At 39.3% G+C, this 24,503-nt stretch overlaps 1 protein-coding gene across 2 annotated transcripts in view; it reads left to right on the top strand.

Moving 5' to 3' along the window:
* The window catches only part of Exoc4 (exocyst complex component 4), a 754,883-nt gene that overhangs the window by 522,890 nt on the left and 207,490 nt on the right, over positions 1 to 24,503 (top strand). For both annotated transcript variants that reach the window (XM_028866155.2, XM_037203667.1), the window contains exon 11: positions 6,519 to 6,738. In XM_028866155.2, coding sequence (XP_028721988.1) covers positions 6,519 to 6,738 — 220 coding nt within the window. The remainder of the gene's footprint in view (positions 1 to 6,518; positions 6,739 to 24,503) is intronic.

The following is a 24,503-nucleotide window of genomic DNA, read 5'->3' as shown; positions in this document are numbered from 1 at the left end:
AAGTAACTTGCTGCAACAAAACATGAGTTAAAAATACAGGTATTATATATGCATAGACTTTTAAAATTCCCCTCAATGATAATATGAAATGAAAATATCCAGTTTAATGTTTATAAATACATAACTATCAATACTAAACTTAGGGAATAAGATGAGTGTTTTAAACTTGCAGTGAAAATTAGTCATGTGCCTCATTATTTGCTTTATGGTTCATCCTGTTTTACAGCCTCTGGTTGAAGAGGCTTACTTGGAGAACAGTCTTCAAAATCCTGTGATTAGATACTCCACACACAGCATTATGTGGCTCTTTCCTTTGATTCTCATAGTCTCCTCCTCATGCACAGATGCACCTGTAGTTTGTGTTTGCCTGCTCATCATTCATAGGTCTGGGAAATCCCCAGCTGACAGCACTTCTGGAGATTAGATAATGCCCCTTTCACAGGGTTCCATCTGTGTTCTAGCTTAACTTGGAAGTGTTTTCATTCCTAATGGGATTCTCTGACATTATCAAATATTCAGTGTTTTCTTGCTCCCATAGTGCTAATGAGGAGCCTTCATGGAAAGATTGGACTCCTGATGATTTTCTTCTATACCTCTATCTCTACCTCTGTCCTCATGTTCAACAGACCATCTTAAAAAATGCTTATTAGTAGACAAAGACAACAACAACAACAACAAAAAACGAAATATGAAACAGGAACATGTTATAGGAGTTTGGGGGCACAGAACAGGAAATAAAATATAAACTTCCTCAGAAAAAATATCAGGAGCGACTTAAAATATTTGCACTTGTTAAAATAGCTTACCAGAAATAGAATGAAGATGTTCGCTGTGGGGTTACCTGTAATAAAATCTGAATTAATGTTCCTTAACAGATGTTTGATTTAATAATGTGCTCATTAGCATGACAGAGTTTATGATTCTCTGTGAATGAGCAGGGGAAGGTAGTATGAACAGCCATATTGCCCAAAAAGGAAGGCAGAGTTAAACTGACAAACTCATTAAATGTTTTTTCACAAAAGAGGAACCAGTTACACTGGAGTGGTAGGGATGAGGGATGAAATTTATTTCTCTTTTTGGTTGTTCATTGGGACCTCTAATCCAAACTTTTGGCAAGGGGTAGGGTTGGAGGAGCACTGGTTGTCAGGCAAATTGCATCCTAGTTTCAAGAACTATGGATTGAGATCAAAATGTGTTCCTTTGCTCTATATCTTGTTCAAGAGTTCAATATATTTCTCCCAAGACTCTGCTTTGTGCCCATATAGGCACTTAGGAAGCACTTAACACTTCACTTCTGGCCATATGGACATTTTGGTCATGCCTGAACTTTTTTCTTTGTTTCTGAAGGATTCAGAGTTTAAATCTAATTATCAATGTGTCCCACTGGAGATTCTCCATCCTCACCCAAGCTTGCACTGTGGAAACACTACTAACTGTTGGAGTAGCTGCCACACTTACTGCTCTTGCTGCATGTCATTCTCAGTCCAGTTTGTGTGGGGAGGTGGTCGTATCTTCACATTTCACAGTGTACAGAAGTAAGACTACAAGAGACTCAATTATTTGCCCAAGTTGTTGCAGCTTGGTCCAGCCTCCGCAATACCAACTCTGAGTACTGTGTTTTGATCACCCTACTTCCGGAAGTTGTCCCTCCTGTCACAATTGACAGTGAGCAAGGTTCACCTATCAAGAGTTAGGAGATTTCTTTGTTGTTTTTGCCAACACAGACATAGCTTAGCAATGTATTTGCTTATTTGTAATTTTTAAAACATTTATGTATGTTCAGTTTAATTCCATGAATCAACATGACTGTTTTTATGTCAATGCCCTGCAGTTTTTATTATTATAGCTCTGTAGTACAGCTTGAAATCAGGGATGGTGATACTCTGTTCAGGATTGTTTTAGCTATCCTGGATTTTTTGATATGAATCTGAGAATTGTCCTTTCAAGTCTGTAAAGAATATTGGAATTTTGATGGGGATTGCATTGAATCTGTTGATTGCTTTTTGGTAGGATGGCCATTTTTACTGTGTTAATCCTACCTACCCAATAGCATGGAAGAGCTTTCCATTTTCTGATACTTTCTTCAGTTTCTTTCTTTGAAATTTACTTTCTTTGAAATTCACTTGCTTGGTTAGGGTTATCCCCCTCAACATATTTTATATGGTTAGTAGCTATTATGAAGGGTGTTGTTTTCCTGATTTCTTTCTCAGCCCATTTGTCATTTGTGTATAGGAGGGCAACTGGTGTTTTTGAGTTAATCTTGTATCCAGCCATTTCACTGAAAATGTTTGTCAACTGTAGGAGTTTCCAGGTAGAATTTTTGGGGTCACTTATATATACTATCATATCATCTACAAATAATGATACTTTGACTTTTCCTTTCCAAATTGTATCCCTTTGATCTTCAGTTGTCTTATTTCTCTATCTAGAACTTCAAGTACTATATTGAGTAGATACATAGATAGTGGACAGCCTTGTCTTGTTCTGATTTTAGTGGAATTGCTTTACATGGGTCTGCATTAGGTCCTCTTCACATATGCTATGATTGTTTAGCTTGAGATTTTTGGAGGACTCCTAACAGTGGGAGTGGGGGTGTTTCTGACTCTTTTGGCTGATTTTGGGGTCCCTTACCTCCTGTCTTGCCACATTTGGTTAATATCTCAGGGAGGCCTGCTCTTTTTTGAAAGGAACTGGAGAAGCAGTGAATTGAGGGGTGGGGGCAACTGGAAGGAGTAGAGAGAAGGGAGGCTGCAGTCGGGATGTACTGAATGAGAGAAGAATAAATAAAAAGAAAAAACAGGAAGAAATTCATGTATGTTAAGGCATATAACATGACATAGAATGGCTAACCCAAACAAAACAAGTATGATTACCATTCATGTTTGCTATATTTTGTGGTAAAATTACTTAAATCTATCTTGTGTGCTTTCCACGTATAGCATTCGTTAACTGAAGTCTCCCCCTGTACAATCTGAGTTGATTTCTCATGGCTAGCTGAACTTGGTATCTTTTGATGAACACATCCCCACCACCATCTCCCACCCTGGTAACTATCATTCTTCCCATTTTCTGACTAAAAAGGGGATCTGGAAACATCCTTAATTTTTCTTTCATTCTCCCATGTTTCATAATTTCTGCTGAAATCCCTCACAGCTCTGAAAGCAGATTTGGAAACATCCTGAGTGGATCCCCTCAAGTTAAAAATGACAACATCAACCTGGATGTGTCATTGGAGATGGATGTTGTGTGCTCTAGGGAAGGAGTAGTTTGTATTCAAGAGAGATGGCTTACTGAAAGTGATGGGGGACCCTCTGCCAGTGCTGCTGGAAGCCATCTCATGTTTTAGGGATACATGACTAGAGAAGGAAAATGTGGACAATTTAAGGTTTCTGTCACTTTGAGAACAGGCTGGCTAGTAAAAAGTTTGTTCAGATTATAAAGATTTTGAAAAGAAAATATAAGTACTTTTGCTTAGAAAATCATGGTCCCTCTTAAGAAAACAAATGGGATTCTGGTGAAAGGAGGTTTTCTCATCTGCTCCTTGGAAGGTAAATAACAAGTTTTCTTTTGGAGTCAGACCAAAGGGACCAGAGTGCTCCTGGGTAGGGGTTCCTCTACAAGGTCCAGGAATCAGAAGGGTCAGAGGTCAGGATATGGATTGCAAGATCTTAAAATTATGGCTGTGGCTAACTATTTTGTTTCTCATTTTCCCTGCCTTCTTCCACTCACCATCTCCTTAAAGATTTATGAGGTTTACTTTGACTTCCTTTTCTTTGTTGAAATCAGGTAAGAAATCTTGTGTTTGTTTCAGTTTCTCATTTTGCCTGAATTCCCTGGGTCACACTATTTTTATTGTAATAACCACTTCTTTACTTCCTAGCATTGCACACATGCACGTGCACACACACACACACACACACACACACACACACACACACATACACACACAAAGGCAAGTGGAAAGAGGGAGGAAGGGAGAAAGAACACAATCAATGGAGTAACATAATACTATCTAAGATTATCTGGAGTATGTTCATTTATTAAGGTTTAGGTTAAACAAAAATTAAAGAATTAAACTTGAAGTATAGTCTAACTAGAAAGCTTATATATAGGCAATTTTTAAATTTTCTAAATTAATTTTAATTGAATTACTAACCCTTCAGATTATAATCATTTTAAACATTAAAAAAGTCATTGAAAATTCTCATTCCCACTCCCCAACTTCAGCTCCATCCCGTCTCCTTCAGGTGCCTGTTGGGTTCTTATTAGCTACAAGCTAAAGTATACAATGAGATTATACAGTTCTTATAGAGAGGCTAATGTGGTAAACACCGCTAACTACACATTGATCTTCACTCCCCTTTTCTACTTGACCTTCTGAGCTGTGCTCTTTTCATACCCATGTAGCCAAAGCTTTCCCATTTGGAGAGCAGGAAGGGGTCCACAACATTCCAGTGTGTTGCACCACAATTTTTTGCTTGTCACCTAACTGATCAACATTAAGGTTATTTTCTGCCTTTAGCTTTGGGGAGAATTTCCCACAAGTGGTGTTTCTGGGGGAAAAGGAAATCCATACATAGTTCTGAATAATATTACAACATGCCCTTCGTATATGCTGTACCACTTCTCTTGCATCGGTGCTGTGTAAAGAAGCCTCCTTCCCCCGACTCAGACTAACAGTGTGTTTTCTTTCACACCTTTGGAATTTGGCCTAGCACCTAGGTTCAAAAATCGGAATACTTTACTTTGCATTCGTCTTATGAAATTGAGATTTTATTTTTTATGTTTGATGAACGTTGCATTTCTCTTTTCTAGATGCTCTTTTCCTGGCTTTGACCACTTTTCTACTAAGATCTGTGGGTTTTTAATCTTATGTCTAGACAACATTTGTGATACATGTTAAAAATATTTTTATATTTACTTGTTTATCTTTTGTCTTGATTTTTCTTTTTCTCTTCTGGGAAAACATTACAAGCAGCCCCTGCTTTGCATGCCATTGTGGAACTATAGAAATGACCATGTAAGAAAACACTACAAGCTATTCTTAATTAACTTGTGTCTTCTGGAAAGTTCTATCAAAACATGTAAATATATGTAGAAATGAAAAGCAAGGAAACTATGGTCTAAAAATGTATTCAGTAGTTGGGACCTTGGAAACACAGTTAAAGTGCTTTGTTTCCTTTGAAAATATTAAAACATGCTTGAATGGTGCTTGCTGGCTTCATATTGTGTACTTTGTGGCTCCACATGTGTGTCTTGTCTTTGTTTGGCAAGCTTGTGCTTCTACACTTTAGGCATTGTGAGCATTTTGCCTTCTTGTCACATTGCTATAGAATACCTCCATGAGTTCCCAGCAAGTTACCAACTTGCTCTGGTGGCCCATCCCTCTTCATCCTTGCCCTCCCTCCTGCCAATTTCTGGGTTTATGTTGAGAAGTTTTATCTTGGTTACATATGATTTTGAAATGACAGTGTCAAAATTGTCATGGTCATGTATATCTTCTATAAGATGATTTGCATTCAGTTCAGATTTCACTGCTGGTGTCATCTCATTTAGTTTTGTTCCTGTATTTTATCTTTATTGGCCAATTATTTTGCTTTTTATAAAATGCCATGTGGCCTTTTCACTTGGTGACAAGGAGACAACATAACCACATACTTGGTTGTCTGTACATGAACTGAATAGACAGAGCACAATGACCATTTGCAATAGACTGGAAAGAAATGATTGGTCTCTGACCACAATGCCCTGCAGTTTTTTATACATAGGATTCTGAAGGGATAATATCATAGTTTGGCCTTGTATAATTACACTGAATGGATGGTGCTAACTATACTGTGATTCTATAAGTTTTATACTATGTTGTTGGGGGCTGGTATCATTTAAATAAACTATAGTAAGTTAAATTTGTGTGTGTTAAACCACTTGAAGCAAGGCTACCTCTACAGAAAAGTGCAAACGATAATATATATTCATCTCTGAGTTAGGACAGCTGTTAATATTCTCGTATATACACCTTAGCTATTTTAATAAAAAACATAAAATTAAACATAAAACATATAGTTGAAATTCTCCTTTGTCTTCCAACTCCTGTTCTTTCCCTTTTTTAGCCTGCTGCAAACTCATTATCATTGTAAATAAAGGAATACTTTTATGCCCCACACACTATATATAAGCAAATTCAATAAAAAATAAACACTGTTTGTGGGTATGCTCTTTAGTTTGCCCTATAATTTTGTTTTCTGTTTATTATACTTTTCCTTTGACTCTTACATTCTTATTTCTTTTAAGAATTAACCAGAGTATACCATACATAGAAGAAGTCATGCTTTTCTGTTCCATCCTATTTCATTTAATTAGTGAAATAATTTATTTTTTAAAAAAATTGAAACTTGTATTGAGATGGAATGATGACCTTGCTGTATCCATGGAAACAGCCTGAGCCCACAGATACTGATGTGTGGTATCATATTTTTGTCTTTCTGATTTATTTAACCACCTTCTTGTTTGTCTTCCAGATTTATTCAGGAGATTGAACATGCCTTGGGACTTGGCCCTGCCAAACAGTGTCCCCTTCGAGAGTTCCTCACCATATATATCAAAAACATCTTCCTTAATCAAGTCTTGGCTGAGATCAACAAGGAGATTGAAGGAGTCACCAAAACCACCGACCCCTTGAAGGTCCTAGCTAATGCAGACACCATGAAGGTTCTGGGGGTGCAGAGGCCTCTTCTACAGGTAATAAGAGGAAAGAAACTTACTCTTTTCCTAATGTTTTAAAATGTGGTTTTTATGTGTGTATGTCTGTGTACCAGTTGTGTGCCTGGTACCTGCAGAGACCAGAAGAGGGTGTTGGACCTGCTGAAACAAGTGGTTGTAACTCACATAATGTGGGTGCTAGGAATTCAACCCAGGTCCCCTAGAAGCCAGCCAGTGTTTTTAATCACTGAACTATCTCTCCAGCCCCAAAATTACTGTTTTTAATTACCATTTTTTTTTGTGTGTGTGTGACTTGGCAAGAGTCATAACTTTAGAAAAGAAGAAGAATTACCATCTGGTTCTATATTCAACAGGGACAAAACAAAAGGAAATAAATTAAATAGACACTAGGGAAATTTAGGTCTGATATAGTTTGGATAATAGAAACTCCCAAGATAATGAAAGGAATAAAAAAAGTTTAACTTTGACTATGGGAGATGGTGAGTCTCACTGACATTCAGACAATTCTTCACTGTTTGTTTAGAATTGTCCTTGAAAGAATTGTTTTTCCACTGGTGAATGCATCCTAGAGTAGGAGGAATTAACAGGAAGGAAATTAGTTACCCTATGTAACCTCAGTTACCAGCAGGAAAGCAGTTCTCTGAACCATTTTTAGGTAGATAGTGTAAATAACTTGACTAGCTCAGGGAGTCTGAACCAGTAAACTGGTGTTAAAAGTCAGATCATTTAGTTCAAGTAATGATCTTGTTAATATTGAACATTTTTCCTTAAAGATACAGTTTCTGGGCAATATATATTATCTGACAATAGATATTTTTGTTTCATAGGCCTGTGGTAGATGTTCTATATACATTTAGCTTATGATATGATCATAAATAGAAAATGAGAAAAATCATGAGTTGGAATTGTGGGTATACGTTGACAGTTGCATTAATCTTGCTTTAAGAAGAACAATAAGCAGACGTGGTGGCTCACACCATTGACTCCAAAAGAGGCAGGTGCGTCTCTGATTTTGAGGCCAGTCTGGTCCACATGGTCAGTTTTAGACCATCCAGGAGCTACATAGTGAGGCTCTATCTCAAGAAAAGAACCGAGAACACAACACAATGTTCCATAAATTACACAGTGTGAGGGGCGCCAGGTGTAGAAGATCTGAGCTCTTCAACAGAGTGGCGCATATGGAAGGGTGGGATATACTTGCTTCACTCAGCTCTTCGGCTGTGCTGCCTACCTAAGTCTGTGTTCATTAGACTATAGAGACATGCTAGAACTTCCTCAGCAGGGTATCTGGTTTTACACAAACTCTCTGTGATAAAGAAGAGATGAACTAGAAGCATCGTAAGGGAAGTTGCTCTTGTGCACTGTCTAGTCCTGCCAGGTCTGCTCTTAGAGAAGGGGGTGCCAAAACTCTGTTGACTGTTCACTGTCCCTGCTGGATTGCTGTTCCACTGATGAGACCTTCCTGAATCTTACTGAGTATTTCACATCAGCTAGAAGGTTTTTCAGGCTGCTTACTACCTAACCAGGCCCCTTTTCTGATTTTCCTCATTCTTCCTTTTCTCTTCTTCATGTATTTTCAAGGCTGAGATCAGTCCCTATGTACTGTCCCACTGAGGTCATCTTGCCAAGATGACCTTCTGACTGGGTTCTTCTGGGAGGGGTCACTAGCAGGAACCCAAAGGTCAGAGAAGAAAGAGACTGAACTGTTTCTTCCTTGCTACTTATGATGATGAAGCTTCCTCACTAGCTGTAGCTCCTGCTCTCTCTGGGCTCTAACAACAGTTTCTCCTCCTCACTCCTTGATTTCCTCTTTCTGCTATTAGAGTCTCTGAATTCTCAACATCCCTAGTTCCTTTTCTCAACCCTGGGCGTACTTCTGTAAATTATTTCTTCATTAATAGTTCTTCATTTGAATTACCTGAATGGAGCACTTTGTATCAGGATCCAAAAGCAAAGTATCCATTGACCATTTCTTTAGTATTTGCTGCTTGCTTACTTGCTTGCTTGCTTTAACTTCAAATTGAATTCAGGACCTTGCACATGCAAGGCCAGCATTCTACAATTGAGCTACACCCCAAGCCAACACTGGGTTTTTCTTTCTTAACATTCATCACAGATATAGTTACTACTTTTGCTAACTTCTCTTCTATCATTTCCCACTAAGAGGTAAGTTATAAATCCTAGCCCTCTCTTGGCAACAGGAAGTACTCATGCATGTTACCAGATGCATACATGCATAGATGGGTCAATAGATGAATAAACTCAATGAAAAAATTCAAAATGGGAAAAAATGAGAAACAGTGACTATGATTTGTCTGACCATGAGTTTCTTTTCCATCAGGAACCCACCCAGTATCTATTATCCTGAAATGCCATGCTATATGATAACAGCTTTATCGTATATCATGTACTGTGTTTAAGGGGTGGATGGGGAAAGCACACTACGCTATCTAGTAAATCTGTGAACTAAAGATTCACCTTAATAAACATGATCATTTTGGGCGTATGTAGCAAATACACGTTGAGATTCATCATCTGACCCATATTGGGCCATACACTGCCAGCTAAATGTCACCTCTGGGCATTCCAAAGTCTACCTGTCAGATCACTCTCAAACTTGTCACCCATCATTTTGCATTAGTATCTCTCTTTTGTCTTTTAAATCAATTACTCCAGTCTAAGCTAGGTAAGGATTCTACCTGTTCTATTTTTTACCTTATTAAGGCATAATTACACATAAATAAGTAAAACTTAAGACCAAAGCCATTCCAGTTAATAACTTCCAAGTTTATGCTCAGAGCTAAAATACCTGCTTTGTTATATGGTCATAGTCTTACCTTCTTTTGTACATTAAAATTATATTTTTGAAGATGCAAAGTTCTGAGGGTATAGTCATTAAATCTACCTACTGTTCTCCGAGATAATGAGGCTTCCATCCTGAAAAATTCTCTTTCTTTATAACAATTATAAATGGTCTTCTAACATGATTTCCTATGCTAAAATTTCAGTGTTTCTTAAAGGTATCTCCATGTCTACTTTACATTTTTATTTCTAGCTAATTGTAGGTGGCTAATCTAAGAAAACGTGGTGAGTAGGTCTTAAAATATTAACTGAGGATGTAAGACACACTAAGAAGGGAGCTGGGGGCGATATGTGTGAGAGACGTGGGTGGGGAAAGTGCTTAGTTACGGGAAGCATAAAAAGACCCCTGGGCTAGACTGCTGTCAGGTCACAGAGCAGAGCGAGCGTGTGCTCCTCCCCCGAGGCAGCAGCTGTGTCGTTTGTCATCAGCCTTGCTGGGTTTTCCAGGGAGAATGTTGCTTTCATTCGTTAGCTGATGGGCAGGTGAAATGCATGGTGTCCTGTGAGGAGAACTCCAGCGGGTCTGTCTTTGCTCCCCACCCCCAACATGGCATATAAGCAGTCCAGACATCATGTCATGAGGAGACATATCTGGGAGTGCTAACATGCACTTGCACTGATGACTTTACTTTCTGTGGTAAATTCTGTGGAGGGAAGAAGGGGAGTTAATAGGAAGAAAAAGAGCAAGTCCTACTTGATGGGTGAAATGCTGTGAGAGAGGTGGTCCTCAATGGCGCAGCCCAGCAGAAACAAAAGTAATGACAGAAGTAATATTAGTAATGATAGTAGTCAGCACATTAGCAGTGTTGACTAGGAGCCAGACATTCTTCTGAGTGCTTTACATGAACCAGCTTATATATGCTTTGATTGTAGGACAAGTTCTTTGATGGTCTTAAATTAAATTGCCTGCCCAGAGTCTTGTGGCTAGCAAAGGGAAGGTTAGTTCACACACAGGAAGTCTTGTCCTGAGCCCTACGTTCTACAACAGTTTGCACATCATAGTCTGAGGATTATGGTTGTCTGCAAGCTACGCGCTACCTGTGTGCCACCAGACACAGAGATGAAAGTGACCCTTTAGACATGTTGATTTCTTCTTAGTGCTTGGACATTGTGAATCTAAGAAATTGGAACTTATATCTTATGTATTTCTAGGTTTTGAATTTCTTTCTCTGGTAACTCATTTTTATCATATCTCATAAAAGCATATATTCACAACAGATTGTGGGGATACTGGGCTGTTACCATAGTTAGAGGAGCATTGCTCCAGATCCTTTACTGTCCCATACTGCCCCCCAGAGAGTGAAGGAAAGGACCATCTGCTTCAGCCCTAACACATTTACAATAGAGAGCGTGAGTATTGGTTCCCCATTGGTTCTCTCCAAAATCTCTAGTTCCAGACTAGAATAGCTAATAATATTTATATGAATATTCTTATATTTTTATTTATTTGTGTGAATGTGTCTGCATGTTTGTGTATGCGCATACATGTACACACACCATGGTGCATGTGCAGAGATAGGAGGACAACTTGCCAAAGTTGGTTCTCTCCTTCCACACTGTGGGTCCTGAAGATCAAATGCAGGTCATCAGACTTAGCAACAAGTGCCTTTTCCCTCTGAATCATCTTGCTAGTCCCAATATTCAATATTTAATAAATGGATGAGTGAATGAATAGATGAAAATGATGTTTTCCTTACTGCATGGACACATGTGGCTATGTTTGCCCCTCATGACACAAAATTTCTCATCTTGAGTTTCAAAACCTACCCATTGCTAAATCAGAATGTCATGGTTCCTTTACCTCTTATGTTCTAACGTAAGGGCAAAACTGGGTATGACTCATCTAGCCTTCGGAGGTGTCCTTTGCACTGCTTTTTCTGCAAAGTGGCCTCGACTCCTGCTATGTTAAGCTTGTTGATTCAAGCTAAACTAAGGAAGTCTCTTAGGAAAAAAAAAAATCTTCATTTTTCCTAAGCCATCTTTTGGATGTGGAACTTTGAAGCTCTGTGCTCAGCATTCTGACTTGGAATTAGGAGCACTTTTGTTTGAGATGGACATTGAGGTGGTCCAGAGATTTTCATTTCATAGTGTGGTAGTTTGAATGTAATTGTCTCCCATAAGCTCATAGGGAGTGGCATTATTAGGAGATGTGGCCTTTTTGAATTAAGTGTGGTCTTTTTGGAGAAAGTGTGTCACTTTGAGGTCTCATATATGTTCAAGCCATGCCCAGTGTCTCACATCATTTCCTGCTGCCTGTGGATCAAGATATAGAACTTTCAGCTCCTCCTCCAGTATCATGTCTGCCTGCGTGCTGCCATGTCCCACTGTGATAATAATGGACTGAACCTATGAAACTGCAAGCAAGCCCCTAATTAAATGTTTTCCTTATGTGGTCATTGTGTCTCTTCACACCAATAGAAACCCTAACTCAGAAACGTAGACATAAGGAGAGAGATTGAACTCGGGTTCACTTTAGTTCTCACATGTATTGTTATTTGGTAATTTACATATCCTTTGATGGTTCCATGGTTGTTTCTTTGTTTTTTAAGTGATAGTTTATGTTTTTTATTCCTTGCCTATGAAACTGTTGAATGGGCAACCATCTGAGCAGTGGTCCACTGGAGTTTCCTCTCCTACCCCATTGGCTCCTCCTCACTGGAGGAACAAACATAAGCTGTATGAGTAAGAGGAAGGCGTCTTGAAACATTTAAAGCACATTCCATTTCCCTCGCTGCCCTAGCATTTGCCAGAGTCGCTTTGGGGAATCTTTACCATTATTACTAGCTGGAGAGCTGCCTACAGGCAGGGCCATCAGACCTCTAACTCAGCCTGAACTTGTGTCTTGTCCCCATCTGACATGTCTGTGTGTTTGTGTTTGAGAAGCAGTGCCCTAGACCAGGACAGCACAACATGTGACCTGTAGCCTGGAGTGTTGGCATCACCTGGGAACTTGTGAGAACTAGATTCCTAAACTTTGTACCTGGATTATAACAGCCCTGCATGTAGCTTTAATATAATCTGAAGTTGAAGAAGCATTCTTTTAGTGTCATTATGCCCATCTTGAAAGTAAGGAGTTCCAGGACCTAATGTTGTGAGTATTTAACTTTATGGTGAGCAACAGTAGTCATGTTAAAAAGTATTCTACATTGTTTCACACTGACCCAGACATTGCAAAAACAATATTTGCCATGATGGCAGAAGCTGTTTCCTAGTCTAGCACATTGCAGAATTTTGCAGAGTGCTTTCCCAAGAGAGGAGCCCACGTTTTCTGGCTCAGGAAGGACAATGTGAGACAGAGGCAGCTTCCCTAATGCTCAGGCTCAAACTTCCTATCACTGGAGGAACAAACATAAGCTGTGTGAGCAAGAGGAAGGCGTCTTGAAACATTTAAAGCACACTCCATTTCCCTCGCTGCCCTAGCATTTGCCAGAGTCCTTCCGAGAAGTGAAATAGCTGCAGGCTGCCTGCGAACACCAAACTCGCACCTCCTCCTCCGCAGCCACACTTCCCACTTCCACCTGCTGGCCTCCATCAGCGGTTCTCAGGAACACGACCCATTCAAGTCACTCCATCAGTCAGCCCGGAGTGAGAGAGTTCCAGCAAGATACCCAGATGATCCTAGCATTCAGCCAGAATTGGTGCCACTTCTCTGAAGATTGTGGCTTTGAATCAGTTATTTCTCTGACAAGGAAAAGCTAAAGTTATTGCTCAGGCGTTATCTCATCAGGTCTGTAACAGGGTACTCAGTTTTATATTGGGGAACAAGCTTTAGATGTAAGCTTTGGAATCACATACAAGTGAATTCCAACCACATCATTTGATCTTCTCTGTGACCAAATTATTTAGCCTCTATATATCTATTTCTTTCTCTGGAAAATAGAAACTATAATTTTTTGGCCTAGGAACATGATAATGGTTAAGTGGGTAATGACTATAGAACATACCCTCTTCTTGCTCACACCACGTGTGACTGGATCTTAGCATAAAGAGCTCTAATACAATGCCTGCCTGCTCCTAGCTCTCACTTCTAAGACTGACTGACCTCTGTCACTGGCTGTTCAGCATCCTGCCATCTGTCTGGATTTTCAAGCTGCTGTCCTCTCCCCATGAACCTGTGTTCACTCTTAATACCCACCCAGTCACCTTTCTAGCTCCCCTCTACCTAGCCTGATAGCAAGCAGGAGCCGATGCTATATCTGCACCATTTACCTGTTCCTGGAGCCCCTCTGCTGGTTAGAAAAAATTAGGAGTGGCATGTGGTGTTTATGACTCTTAGAGTCAGTAGACTGGTTTCCTAGGGATGCTAAAGCAAGTTAATACAATGTCGGTGGATTAAAACAAAAGAAGTTTATTCTGTGGGGCAGCAAGATGTCTCAGTGGGTAAGGGTGTTTGTTACCCAACCTGATAACCTGAATTCAATCTCTAGAACCCTAAGGACAGAAGTGACTCCTGCAAGTTATCCTTGGGCCTCTATATGAGCACTGTAGTGTATGTATATGTGCACATACACACCAAGTAAATAAACATTTATAGTGTTAAATGGTTTACTCTGACACTGTTAAAGGTGCCAGAAGCTGCGATTCCTCCAAAGCTCTGGAGGGGACTCTTTCTAGAGGCCATTGCTGTTCTTGCTCTAGAAGCATAAATCCAGTCCCCGCCTCTCTTTGTCATTTGTCTGACTCCAATAAGGACATTTTCAGTAGATTTATAGCTCACCCTAATCTTGTATGTTTCCATCTGCAAAGAACCTCTTTCCAAGCTGGGTCACATTCTGAAGTTGCATGTAGAAGATGTGGGCTGGGAAGCACATGGTTCATTCCTCTACCTCTCCATGGGAATCAGTATGGAAGTATTACTGTTAAAGCAACTGCTGAGGGTAGTCTGAATTCTAGGAGTCAACAGAGTTCCAAAGGAGAGGGATTGATAGGTGGGTGATTGCAGGAATCCCAGTCAAGCTGTAGTGGATACAGCTGCTTACAGTACAGTTATTTGCTGGAAATAATTACTGACGCCCAAACTTATTATCTTCCCAGCTAGGCCAAAGCACTGCCAGTAACCTTTTCTGTGTTCCCAAGGATATATGGATAGCAGCAACAGCATATTGTTTTCCTCAGATCGAATTATGTTAACATGAAGAATGTTGCCTTTGAGTGGCGTTTGCATCACAGCCAGTTGTTGCCGTTCTACTATTCCACTCTCTAGTACAGAATAGATTCAGCTTTATTAGTGTAAATAGATTAGTTCCATTTAAGGTCTGCTGGAAGTCATCATGAAAATCATTAAGCTGAAAAGAGAGCTGATCAATTGACACCCCCTCCTCAAGCTCTTAGAGATGGTTCTAATGTTCTCACTGTGAAAAACTAGTTCAAAAAGCGAAGCTTCTTGGGATCCAATCTCATTCTTTGGTGTACCTCTATGCTTAAAGAAACACTAACCACTTACAGTTCTTGTTTTCTTGGAATTGTATTCCTAATATTTATTCACTAGCAGTGCTGATTGGCTTTTTCACAACAAGCAGGAGCCTCAATTAACCTGCATTTTGTGGCTAGTTTAGACTTTGTCCTGGGAGATGGAGTACTGGGAAGTACCTTTGTTCTTGTCTCTATTTGGGTTGTCTGTCACCATAGCTTCAAACAGTCATATACTTCTGTTGAGAAGGGAGACTTGTGATTTCATTGCCTTCACCTGTGTTCTCATTATCCAGTTGTGCTTTTTCTATACTGTTAGTCCTACTGCTGGCTTAGATCTTTTTAAGTTTTATATCTTTTCTTTTTTTCTACTAAGTTTCCTTATGGTAAAGTGGGGAAAGCACAAGATGCATGAGTCTAATGTCCCTAAGAATGATGAGTCCCATTGAATACCATCCCTTGGTTCCCTTCCCTCATCTGTAGGATAGAAAGGACCTTTGCCCAAGCTACTGTCAGACAAGGAGAGAAATACAGTGGGTATGATGTGTCCAGCAGGGCTTCAGAAAGTCTCTACATACTGAGACATTTTACAACAGGTATTATTAGTTCACTTAACCACATAATCCCTTCATTCTGACAAGCATCAAGGAAACTGGTGCTTAGACGATTCTTGCAGAAATATTCCCTAGTAAATGAAAAGCCTCATTTATTATGCTAATTTCTTCTGTCCTCTTTGTTAGTAGATACCTGAAGGAAGCAACTTGAGGGGGGATGGATGTATTTTGGCTCATAATGAGAGTCCGTCATGGTGAGGAAGGCATAGTGAGGCTGTTGGTCATATAATGGCAGTCAGGAAACAGCAAGACTAGAGGCAAGGCCCTCCTCTCACCCTCAAAGCTTGTGCCTGCAGTCCTGTGACTACCAGCAGGGATCCAGGCCAGAAAAGTTTCACAACCTCATAGACCACTACCACCAGCTGTAGACATTTCCACTCCAATATAGCACTAATCTTTTCCAATGGTTTTTTTTTTAAATACATGAGTAAACCATCAACATGAGAACTTGACAATTAAGAAACTATTGTTTGAATAATTTGTGAAAATATTTAAGCATCTAAAAGCTACATGTCCTCGAACACACACATACTCCCCAGCCAAAATTCTGCCATTATCATTTTCCTGTATTGGTTTTGTAGCATAGGTGAACCTGCACATTCTAATTTCTCTTCAGCTATGCCAGAAATGCATCACTAACCATTTCCTATTGACATGGTGCTACTCACAGGACTTTAAAAATAGGCATGTGTAGGTGCCACAGTGAGTGAGACCATAGGTGCTTTCTTTGGAGCACTCAGTTGTTAGAAGTACTCATCCAAGTTTCCTTTAAATATTGGCATGGAACATGAAATTGACTAACTCAGATTAATTTGTAAGTAGGGTCTTTATCAATATCACACAATAAGAGAACTTGTTTTTATCAGCATTGATGCAGAAGGCTGTGGCATGAATAAGGAATGATTTGTATGTACAGGTAGACCAAACATACTATGTGAGCAACTTTACTATTTATAAATATCTTAAAGGTTTGGTCTCCCTCTGAATGATAAAAGAATAGATTCTTGTCTGGTTTTCTTAGTGAAGTTTTTGGTCAATAGGTCTTCTTTAGGAATCTTCCTGTAAAAATGAGAAGAAAAAAATAACTATTTTAACCTAACTTCTATTGAGTATAGATAGTTAGGCTTTTGGAGTAATATAAAAGGGCTAGAAATAAACATTAGTTGTCATTTTTTTCCTGTTGTCTACCACTAAAAAACTATATATATTTTAACCTTATATATTTTATAGGGGGATCCTTAATTATCTTTTTTTCCCCTGTTGTCTGCCACTAAAAAACAATGTATATTTAACCCTATATATTTTATAAGGGGGATCCTTAAATATCTCATATTTTTGTTTTATGAGACCAATGTCATATAGGTCATAGGATTGTTTAAAAATGGAAGTGGAAACAGAGCGAGCTAGAAGGTTTCATCATGAGGACGCCTGCATAGGAAAGTAATTACAGCCAGTGACACTTGTCTACCAGCTTTCTCGATGCTCAGAAGCTGAGCACAGGGCTGTTTGAAAATGACATCAATATAGGGGTAAGCCCAGGGCTGTAAGCTGGGACTCTGAATTTACTTTCTATCATGAGTAACGGTAAGTTGTGCTGATAGGCAGCTTAGTTTGTCCCCTAGATGGTTCCATGTATCAGGCCACATTTGAGATAAATATTTTGAAACATTGAGTGGCTGCTGTCCATTTTGATCTTTCCTCAACCCACTCTGTTGTGGATAAGCAGGACAGAAGGTAATGACTTATGACAGATGTGCTGACAGGGACTGAACTACATTAACACTCTGTCACTCAGATCTTTAGAGGGCTGCCTTTGCCTGAAATATATTTGACTTTATGTGCTAACAAAGGCATCTTCAGATTTATTCCTTTTCCTTAAATGTTAGAGGGGGAAGAGCATTTCATGAACAGACACTAGGAAGAGAGAAAGGGTGGCTTGACAGCCCAAGCAAATGATAGTTATCATTCTTAGGAGGGAATTGCTGATCTGGCGAGATTCCTGGTAGGAGCCAGATGAGTATAGACAGAGAACTGCTGGACTTAGGGAATTTTTGAGGTTCTTATCCTAAGTAATTTTTGCCCTGTCTGTATGTTGCCAGTCTGGCTTAGAGACGTTCTAGTGAGAAAGTGAAGAGAACGAAACAAGACTATCTCAGCTTCAAAGTTAAATGGCCCTTTAAAGATTAACTGTTCAAGGAAAGCAGCTGTTTTTCTTCATGCTTTTCAAGGTTCATGCAATACTCAACTTGTCTGCACTTAATCTTGGTGTAGGCATCTACAATGGGCCAGAGAAATCTGGTACATGGCCCTGACAAGAATGACAGGTTTCAGGCCAGTAATCCCCCGTGTTAAAATGCTGTTGAAACTAAATGGAGATATTTAGTAAACCCTTGCTCTGTGCTAAACTTACGGTCTCATCTCTGAATGTTGTGGGACAAGGTGAATAGGGATGTAAGCTTAAAGCTAGACTTCCTCATCTGAGAAGTTTAGGAGGGAGTCTGAATCTGTCATACCCACAAATCCAGGAAGAGTGGAGGACAGTGTCTAAATGAACCCAGCTGGGATGGTCCAGAAGCCAGGCACTGTATGTGGTAAGGAGAGGCACTGGGGGCTGTAGGAATCAAGAGAAATACTTGTGAATACTCATGGCATTCTGAACTCTACAGATAGGACCATCCATCATGGGAATAGCTGCAGCCATGCAGGGTAAAAGAAGATAAATATGGGGGAGATAAAGAAACCAAATAGAAGGATGCTGGCTGTCGTTGGGTATGCAGATATGGAGCAGGCAGGAGAAAGTATCCCAAGCAGGGGACACAAGATTCTCAGTGGTGTGAAAGGACAGACGGACTGAGGTGCAGAAGTGGACGGAGACTGAGAAACAAGGTTAAACAGACAAACTCGCCAGTGGCCATCTCAGGTTTTCAGCAGACCTGCTTCCTATTGCTGTCTGTCAGGGAAACATGAAAGGTTGTTACAAATACAGCTATTCAGTAGGTGGCCCTTTAAAGAAGAATGCGAATTGCCATCTACAGATACAGTAAAGGACAGAAACCTGGTGTCACAGAGGCAGCTGATGGAGGGCCCTAGTCATACTGCCCTGAACAGGAGACTGTCTCCTGTGAAGGTTTTGTTTTTCTCTAGACTGAAACATTGAGCAGTAACCTCACAACCACCTGAGATAGGTGAGCCCAGGCTCAGTGTTTGAGGTCATTCTTTTGATTGATTGTCATAATTGGCCAAACAAACCCAACAAACTGATTTCCCACAATAAAACACTCAAATCTGTCAAGTTTTCGACCCCATGCCACAAAGGCCTCAACGGGCTAGGGATCACCTCTGTATCCACAGGAGCAGCCGTCATCCGCAGCACATCCAAATTTGTTGAAAGATTAAGCTGTACATTTTTCATTCATTCTTTTTAGACACACACAAGCTCTGGCAATTGGAAGTCATGCTCTGGGGAATAGACAACCCACAGCTAGCTCATTAATAGGTTATCTATGTCATTTTGTCCTTTTTGGACTGTGAATATTAGAAATAGAGTCTTTTGAGAAGAAAAATTCATCTAGGCTTGTATTTGGTTTCTTTTTCTTTTTCTCCCCCATTTTTATCTTCTTTTACCCCTCATGGTTGCAGCTATTCCCATGATGGATGGTCCTATCTGTAGAGTCCAGAATGCCATGAGTATTCACTTGCAAATATGTATAAATTAAATTCAGATAACTGCACTTAAATGAGCCGTTCTCTACCTCTGCTCGTTGGGTGCACAGCACTTCTCTTTGCCTGATTTCAACTACAAGAGCTTAATTGCTTTCCCCCCTTTTATTCCATGAAGCATTTCTGCATTTGTTGTCCTCTTGGTGTTCCAAGGTCAAGGCTGCCTATCAGGTACTTGCAGAGTGCTTTGATGACCTTGCTTGCTGTGTGCCCACGGCTTCCAAAGCTTTACCAGAGGGAGCAACCTGACAGACTAAGGGCTGGACTGTGCTAATTTCTTGCCTCTCGAACCAAAGTACCCTTTTCTTTCATCCTTTCAAATTTTACCATAGACCAGTAGAAATCTTTAGCACGTAGTGGGACTCACTGAATGAGTAAAATGGAATTGCCAGCAGCTTTGTCAAAGGGTGTACAAAAACAAACTTCCATGGTTTGTCAAGGGAAACAGCATTATGTTTTAAAATAAACTTTCCTTTTGGGACTTTTTTCATTTAAAGAAAAGTTGCAAGGGCAGTGTAACAGCTGTCCTGAAGTTTCTTGCTGTTCCCCTTTGATGGCCATGACAGCTTAGTTTTTATTTTTTAATGTTTTATTTCTTTGTTATTATTTTTCTCAATTTTTATTTAACTACATATTAGTACCTGAGCCCATTCCCCCCAGACCTCCTCCCTTGCCTTCTCTTGTCCCCCTGTTGGTTCACTTTCATCCTTTCGATACATAACTCTTTCCTGTCATAGCTGTATACATGATTACATATACTATAGAACATCTAGCATCTGCAGACGGGAGAATGAATCCAATATTTGTCTTTCTGAGACTGGCATAAGTCACATTAATGCGATGATCTCCACTTGCTTCTATTTTCCTACAAATGACAAACTTCTTTATGGTTGTAAAAATTCATTTTGTGCATATACGCAACATTTTACAAATCCATTCCTCTGTTGCTGGGGACCTCCTTTGGTTCCATAACTTCACTGTTATGAATCATGCTGCAATAAACACTGATTGCAAGTGTCTTGGTGTTATGTTGACTTAAAGTAAATACACAAAAGTAGTGTTTGTATTTCATGCGGTAATAGTGAGTTGTCTTGTAAAATATCCTACAAAATTTATACTGACCTGTTGTTTCTGGTGGTTTCCTAGGAACTGTGTGTTTTGGGACATCATCTCAGGTATACCCTCTAATATGACCTAACAGTGTTGATGGGAAAGCTTGACTGCTGGTCTGAGGCAGTGTCTGTCAGGTCTTTCCACTCTCAGGTTTCTATCCCCATCCCAGTTTTGTCATACTCCACACACTGTCTGAGATCCCATGCTGTCCTAACTTTGTTTTAACCTTACATGCACTGACATTTAATCTTTGTTTTGTGAAGTTTTGTATGTCTGATGAAGGCATAGTGTCATGCATCTACCATTTAGAAAGGAATTAGCCAATTCGAATGGCGGTAATGACAGGGGGCAGAGCAAGCAGAGAGAAATCATTCTTACCAGCCAGACAAGAAATTCATTAGCAGAAGAGATCAGAAGCTTTGATATATAGAATATTAATAAGTTAAGGATTTTATTTTTCATGAGTAAAATTTGAAAGACAAGCTGTAATTTATAAAATCATTATTTGGTTGTTGAGATTTTTTTAAGTTAGTCCCTGTGTTACTGTTTTTTAATCTTGTATGTGTGAATATAAAGCTCACATAATTGCTTAAATGCATTTTTAAATATTTATATGATCCGTTATGTACTTATAATGCCTGCTTTTCTGTGGGAAATCTAATTGTTTCTTAAAAATCATTGTTAGTGACTAGCTTGAGAGCTATTTTTATTCTTTCTCAACTAGTTAAATCTAGGTGGAAACTAAGCTAATTGGCTCATGAAACTATTGACTAGATTTACCTCATGAGTATTAACCAAAGCAGATCTTGTGCCTGTGAAGAAGCAATCAATTTCTCTATAGCCTGCTTAGCAAATGCAGATGCTTCAAGCAATAGCAAGATGGGGGGTGGGGTGGGGTGGCTTTTTTCAGTTGTTTCTTTCTTTCTTTTAAGACCTGGACTTAAGAGTCACAGGCAGATTTACTTCTATGGTAAAAATATAATAGATCAGACAGGAAGTGTTGCGACCTCAACCATATGCATGAGACAGGACATTTCCTTTTATAAATATATAATATATAATATTCTGTAAATTATTTTTAGATATAAGTAATCTGATTTGTGAGTTTTTCCCAGCACAATTTGGTATATACTTACATAATGACTTGGCTTCAGTAGAATTTTTAAGGCTGAAATATGCCTTAGAAAGTAATCCATCTGCATCCCTGGAGCCAGGTTCCACATGTGACATCTAGAAATGACAGCTCTGACAGAGACTCTAGGTCCCCCTCCTCCTGGCTCAGTTCTCTGTAGTCTACTTGTGGTATTATTTGAAAACACGTTGCTGTTAGTCTGTCGAGTGGTTTACTTCCGTGGATTTGAGCAGCACTGGGACTTTTCTGTAAGAACAGTGTTTTGTTCTGTTACATTTCCCAGAAGGTAACATCTTTCCTACCCCCATTTAGAGTGACTTTGACTTTGGATCCTTTCTCTAGGCAGAGCACGTTTCACGCCAAAACCAAATAACAAGCATCTCTCTCCTAATTTATGGTTTTCAAATTTCTACAGTGTTTTTTTTTTTTTCCTCCTTGCTGTCCAGAATGCGTCTGAAAAGTCACAATGATTTAAATAATTGATGGCTACTTTATGGAATTGTCAGCCTGGATCCATCCTTCTGCCTCCCCCAACCACACATCCTCGCACTGCTAATCCTTTTATGTTTCCTACATGTTTTTCTTCCTGGTTTCATTTAGATAATTATATTATTCACCCTGAAATATAATTGCCGTTATACTGTGGGGGAGGAGGGGCAGAGTAGGGTGGGAGCTGCCTGCTGTTGGCATCTGCAGGTTATAAAATGTCTGTTACACTCTAGCCTCTAATTTCTTTGCCATCCCACCTTTTAAAGATTTAATTATACCTGTGTAAAAGCATAATTTGAAATGTGACTTCTGATTCTTTTGAAAGATAAAGGAGAGATTAATTCATTGTTAAACATGAACAGGCATAGTACAATAGAAGAAACTTTCAGTCTGAAATTCAGAGATTTGTAGTACATTGAGTAAACAATTTCTGAATGCATACTGTGTGCCAAGACTTGGAAAATGCAGACAGTTGAAAGGATAGAAAGGCATCTGTCCTTTAGGAATGTGTTTCCTGGTGATCAGCTACCAACATGCAGGATGGCATGGAGCAGTGTGTGTGACTTCTCTGAGGCTCAACTTCAGTCTCCATGCAACAGTGATGTTCCAGGTGCACTCCCACCTGTGAATCACAGTAGGAGATCAGAGAGTAGCAACCACTTTCTTCTTTGTGAGACTTAATTGAAAGAGTAAGAAACTATAAAAGGTATAAATTTGCTGTGACAGAAGTTGCTTCACCATGTCTGAAATCAAAGCCTGTCTAGTCTGAAAGCTTTTAGACAAATGACCCCTTTTTTTCAGAATATGCTCCCTGCAGGCTAAGTCCAGTAGCCAAAAGCAGGGTGAGTTTGGGGTCAGAAAATGGCATCTGAGCAAGTGATACTTATTATCAGAGTAGAAATAACCTTCTGTGTCAAATTATTATGTGGCATCTTTTTTGCTAACTCACAACTCTGTTTTTCCAGTAAGAATTTTGGTTATGATATATGCTTTTCACAAGTCTAACTTTCTGCCCCTAAATTAGTTAGATTGGAAGATCATAACCTGGTATTTATCCTTCATATATTTATTGTTCTTGTCTCTTTAGGGATATTTGACTTCTATGTGGCCAGTCTTAAACAACTCAAAAGCACAGAAAATGTTAAGATGTTAAATGTAAACACAGTGGCAGAGCAGGCTTTATAGCACTAAGAAGAAATGTTCATCTCTGTCGGTCCTTATAGCATTGGCTAGCATAAGCCCCAAATGACAGCAAATCACCTGTGACACATGAAACACAAATAGCACATGATAGAATAGAGATTTAAAGTGGATTTTATAGCGTGTTTGTTTTCGAGGAGCAAGTCATAACCCATTTGCCTTATTGAAGAAACTATTTTCCTGTTAGAGAGAAAATGTAGTATTTAAAAAGGAAATGAGTGTGACAACCAAATGGACTTGGTTGAAATTAGCAAATCTGTTTCTTAGTTACTTGTTTTTGAACTAGGGAAAGTGATATGGGGCCAAGATCAGATTTCAGTAATAATAGTCCCCTTATGAAAAAAAATAATCCAGCTGAGTTGATGAAGTTTTCACATGTCCTATCTTCTCTGGAGGTAAAGACTGACATAAGGAGTCTTTCCCCTACATAACAACAGGAGTGTTTCCTCCGGTTTGCCATCTACCTCTTTGTTTTCTCTTCAAAGGACCCTGTCCTCTGTTGTCTAGCAATAAAATGTCATCTGGTAATAAGCCCACCCCTTTTTGTTGGAGAATTATCTTCATCTTTAGGACAGTACTCTATGGATTACTGTTGTTAAAATTTTAATTATCTTGTTCATCATAGAAGGTGGTATCTTCTTAGTGTGTTCATTTGATCCATCCAGTCTAGGTGCATCATTCTGTTCTTCATTTTGAGTCAAATGTTCAGATAGTGCTGCTCTATCTGGTCCATTCATCTAGTAGCCAGACTAGATCGGAGCTAAGCACACTTTTTCTACAAAGTGTTGGACTGTAAATATGATCCATGTGATTTTGGCTATTTCTGTTTGAATAAATGAGCTATTATAGTATAAAAGCAAGCATAGACAGTGTATAAATGAATACATATAGCTGTGAGCTAGTAAAACTTTATTTACAAAAAAATAAATGCACCGGGCGGGTGGTAGTGCATGCCTTTAATCCCAGCACTTGGGAGGCAGAGCCAAGCGAATCTCTGTGAGTTCGAGGCCAGCCTGGACTACCAAGTGAGTTCCAGGAAAGGCGCAAAGCTACACAGAGAAACCCTGTCTTGAAAAATAAATAAATAAATAAAAAATATAAAAATAAAGAAATAAATGCAGCAGCTAGATTTGGCTACAGGTTGTTTTGCCAACTCCAACTTTAGACAGTTTGTTAGAAATTATTCATTTTTGTTATTTTAATCTAAAAATTTCCACCCACGTGCTCACCTAGGGCATTTTTAT

This window comes from Peromyscus leucopus, chromosome 3, assembly GCF_004664715.2.
Source record: "Peromyscus leucopus breed LL Stock chromosome 3, UCI_PerLeu_2.1, whole genome shotgun sequence".
In the NCBI taxonomy this organism is placed as follows: Eukaryota; Metazoa; Chordata; class Mammalia; order Rodentia; family Cricetidae; genus Peromyscus; species Peromyscus leucopus.
The sequence above is the reverse complement of the archived record's forward strand: the minus strand, read 5'-3'. Positions and strand labels throughout refer to the sequence as shown.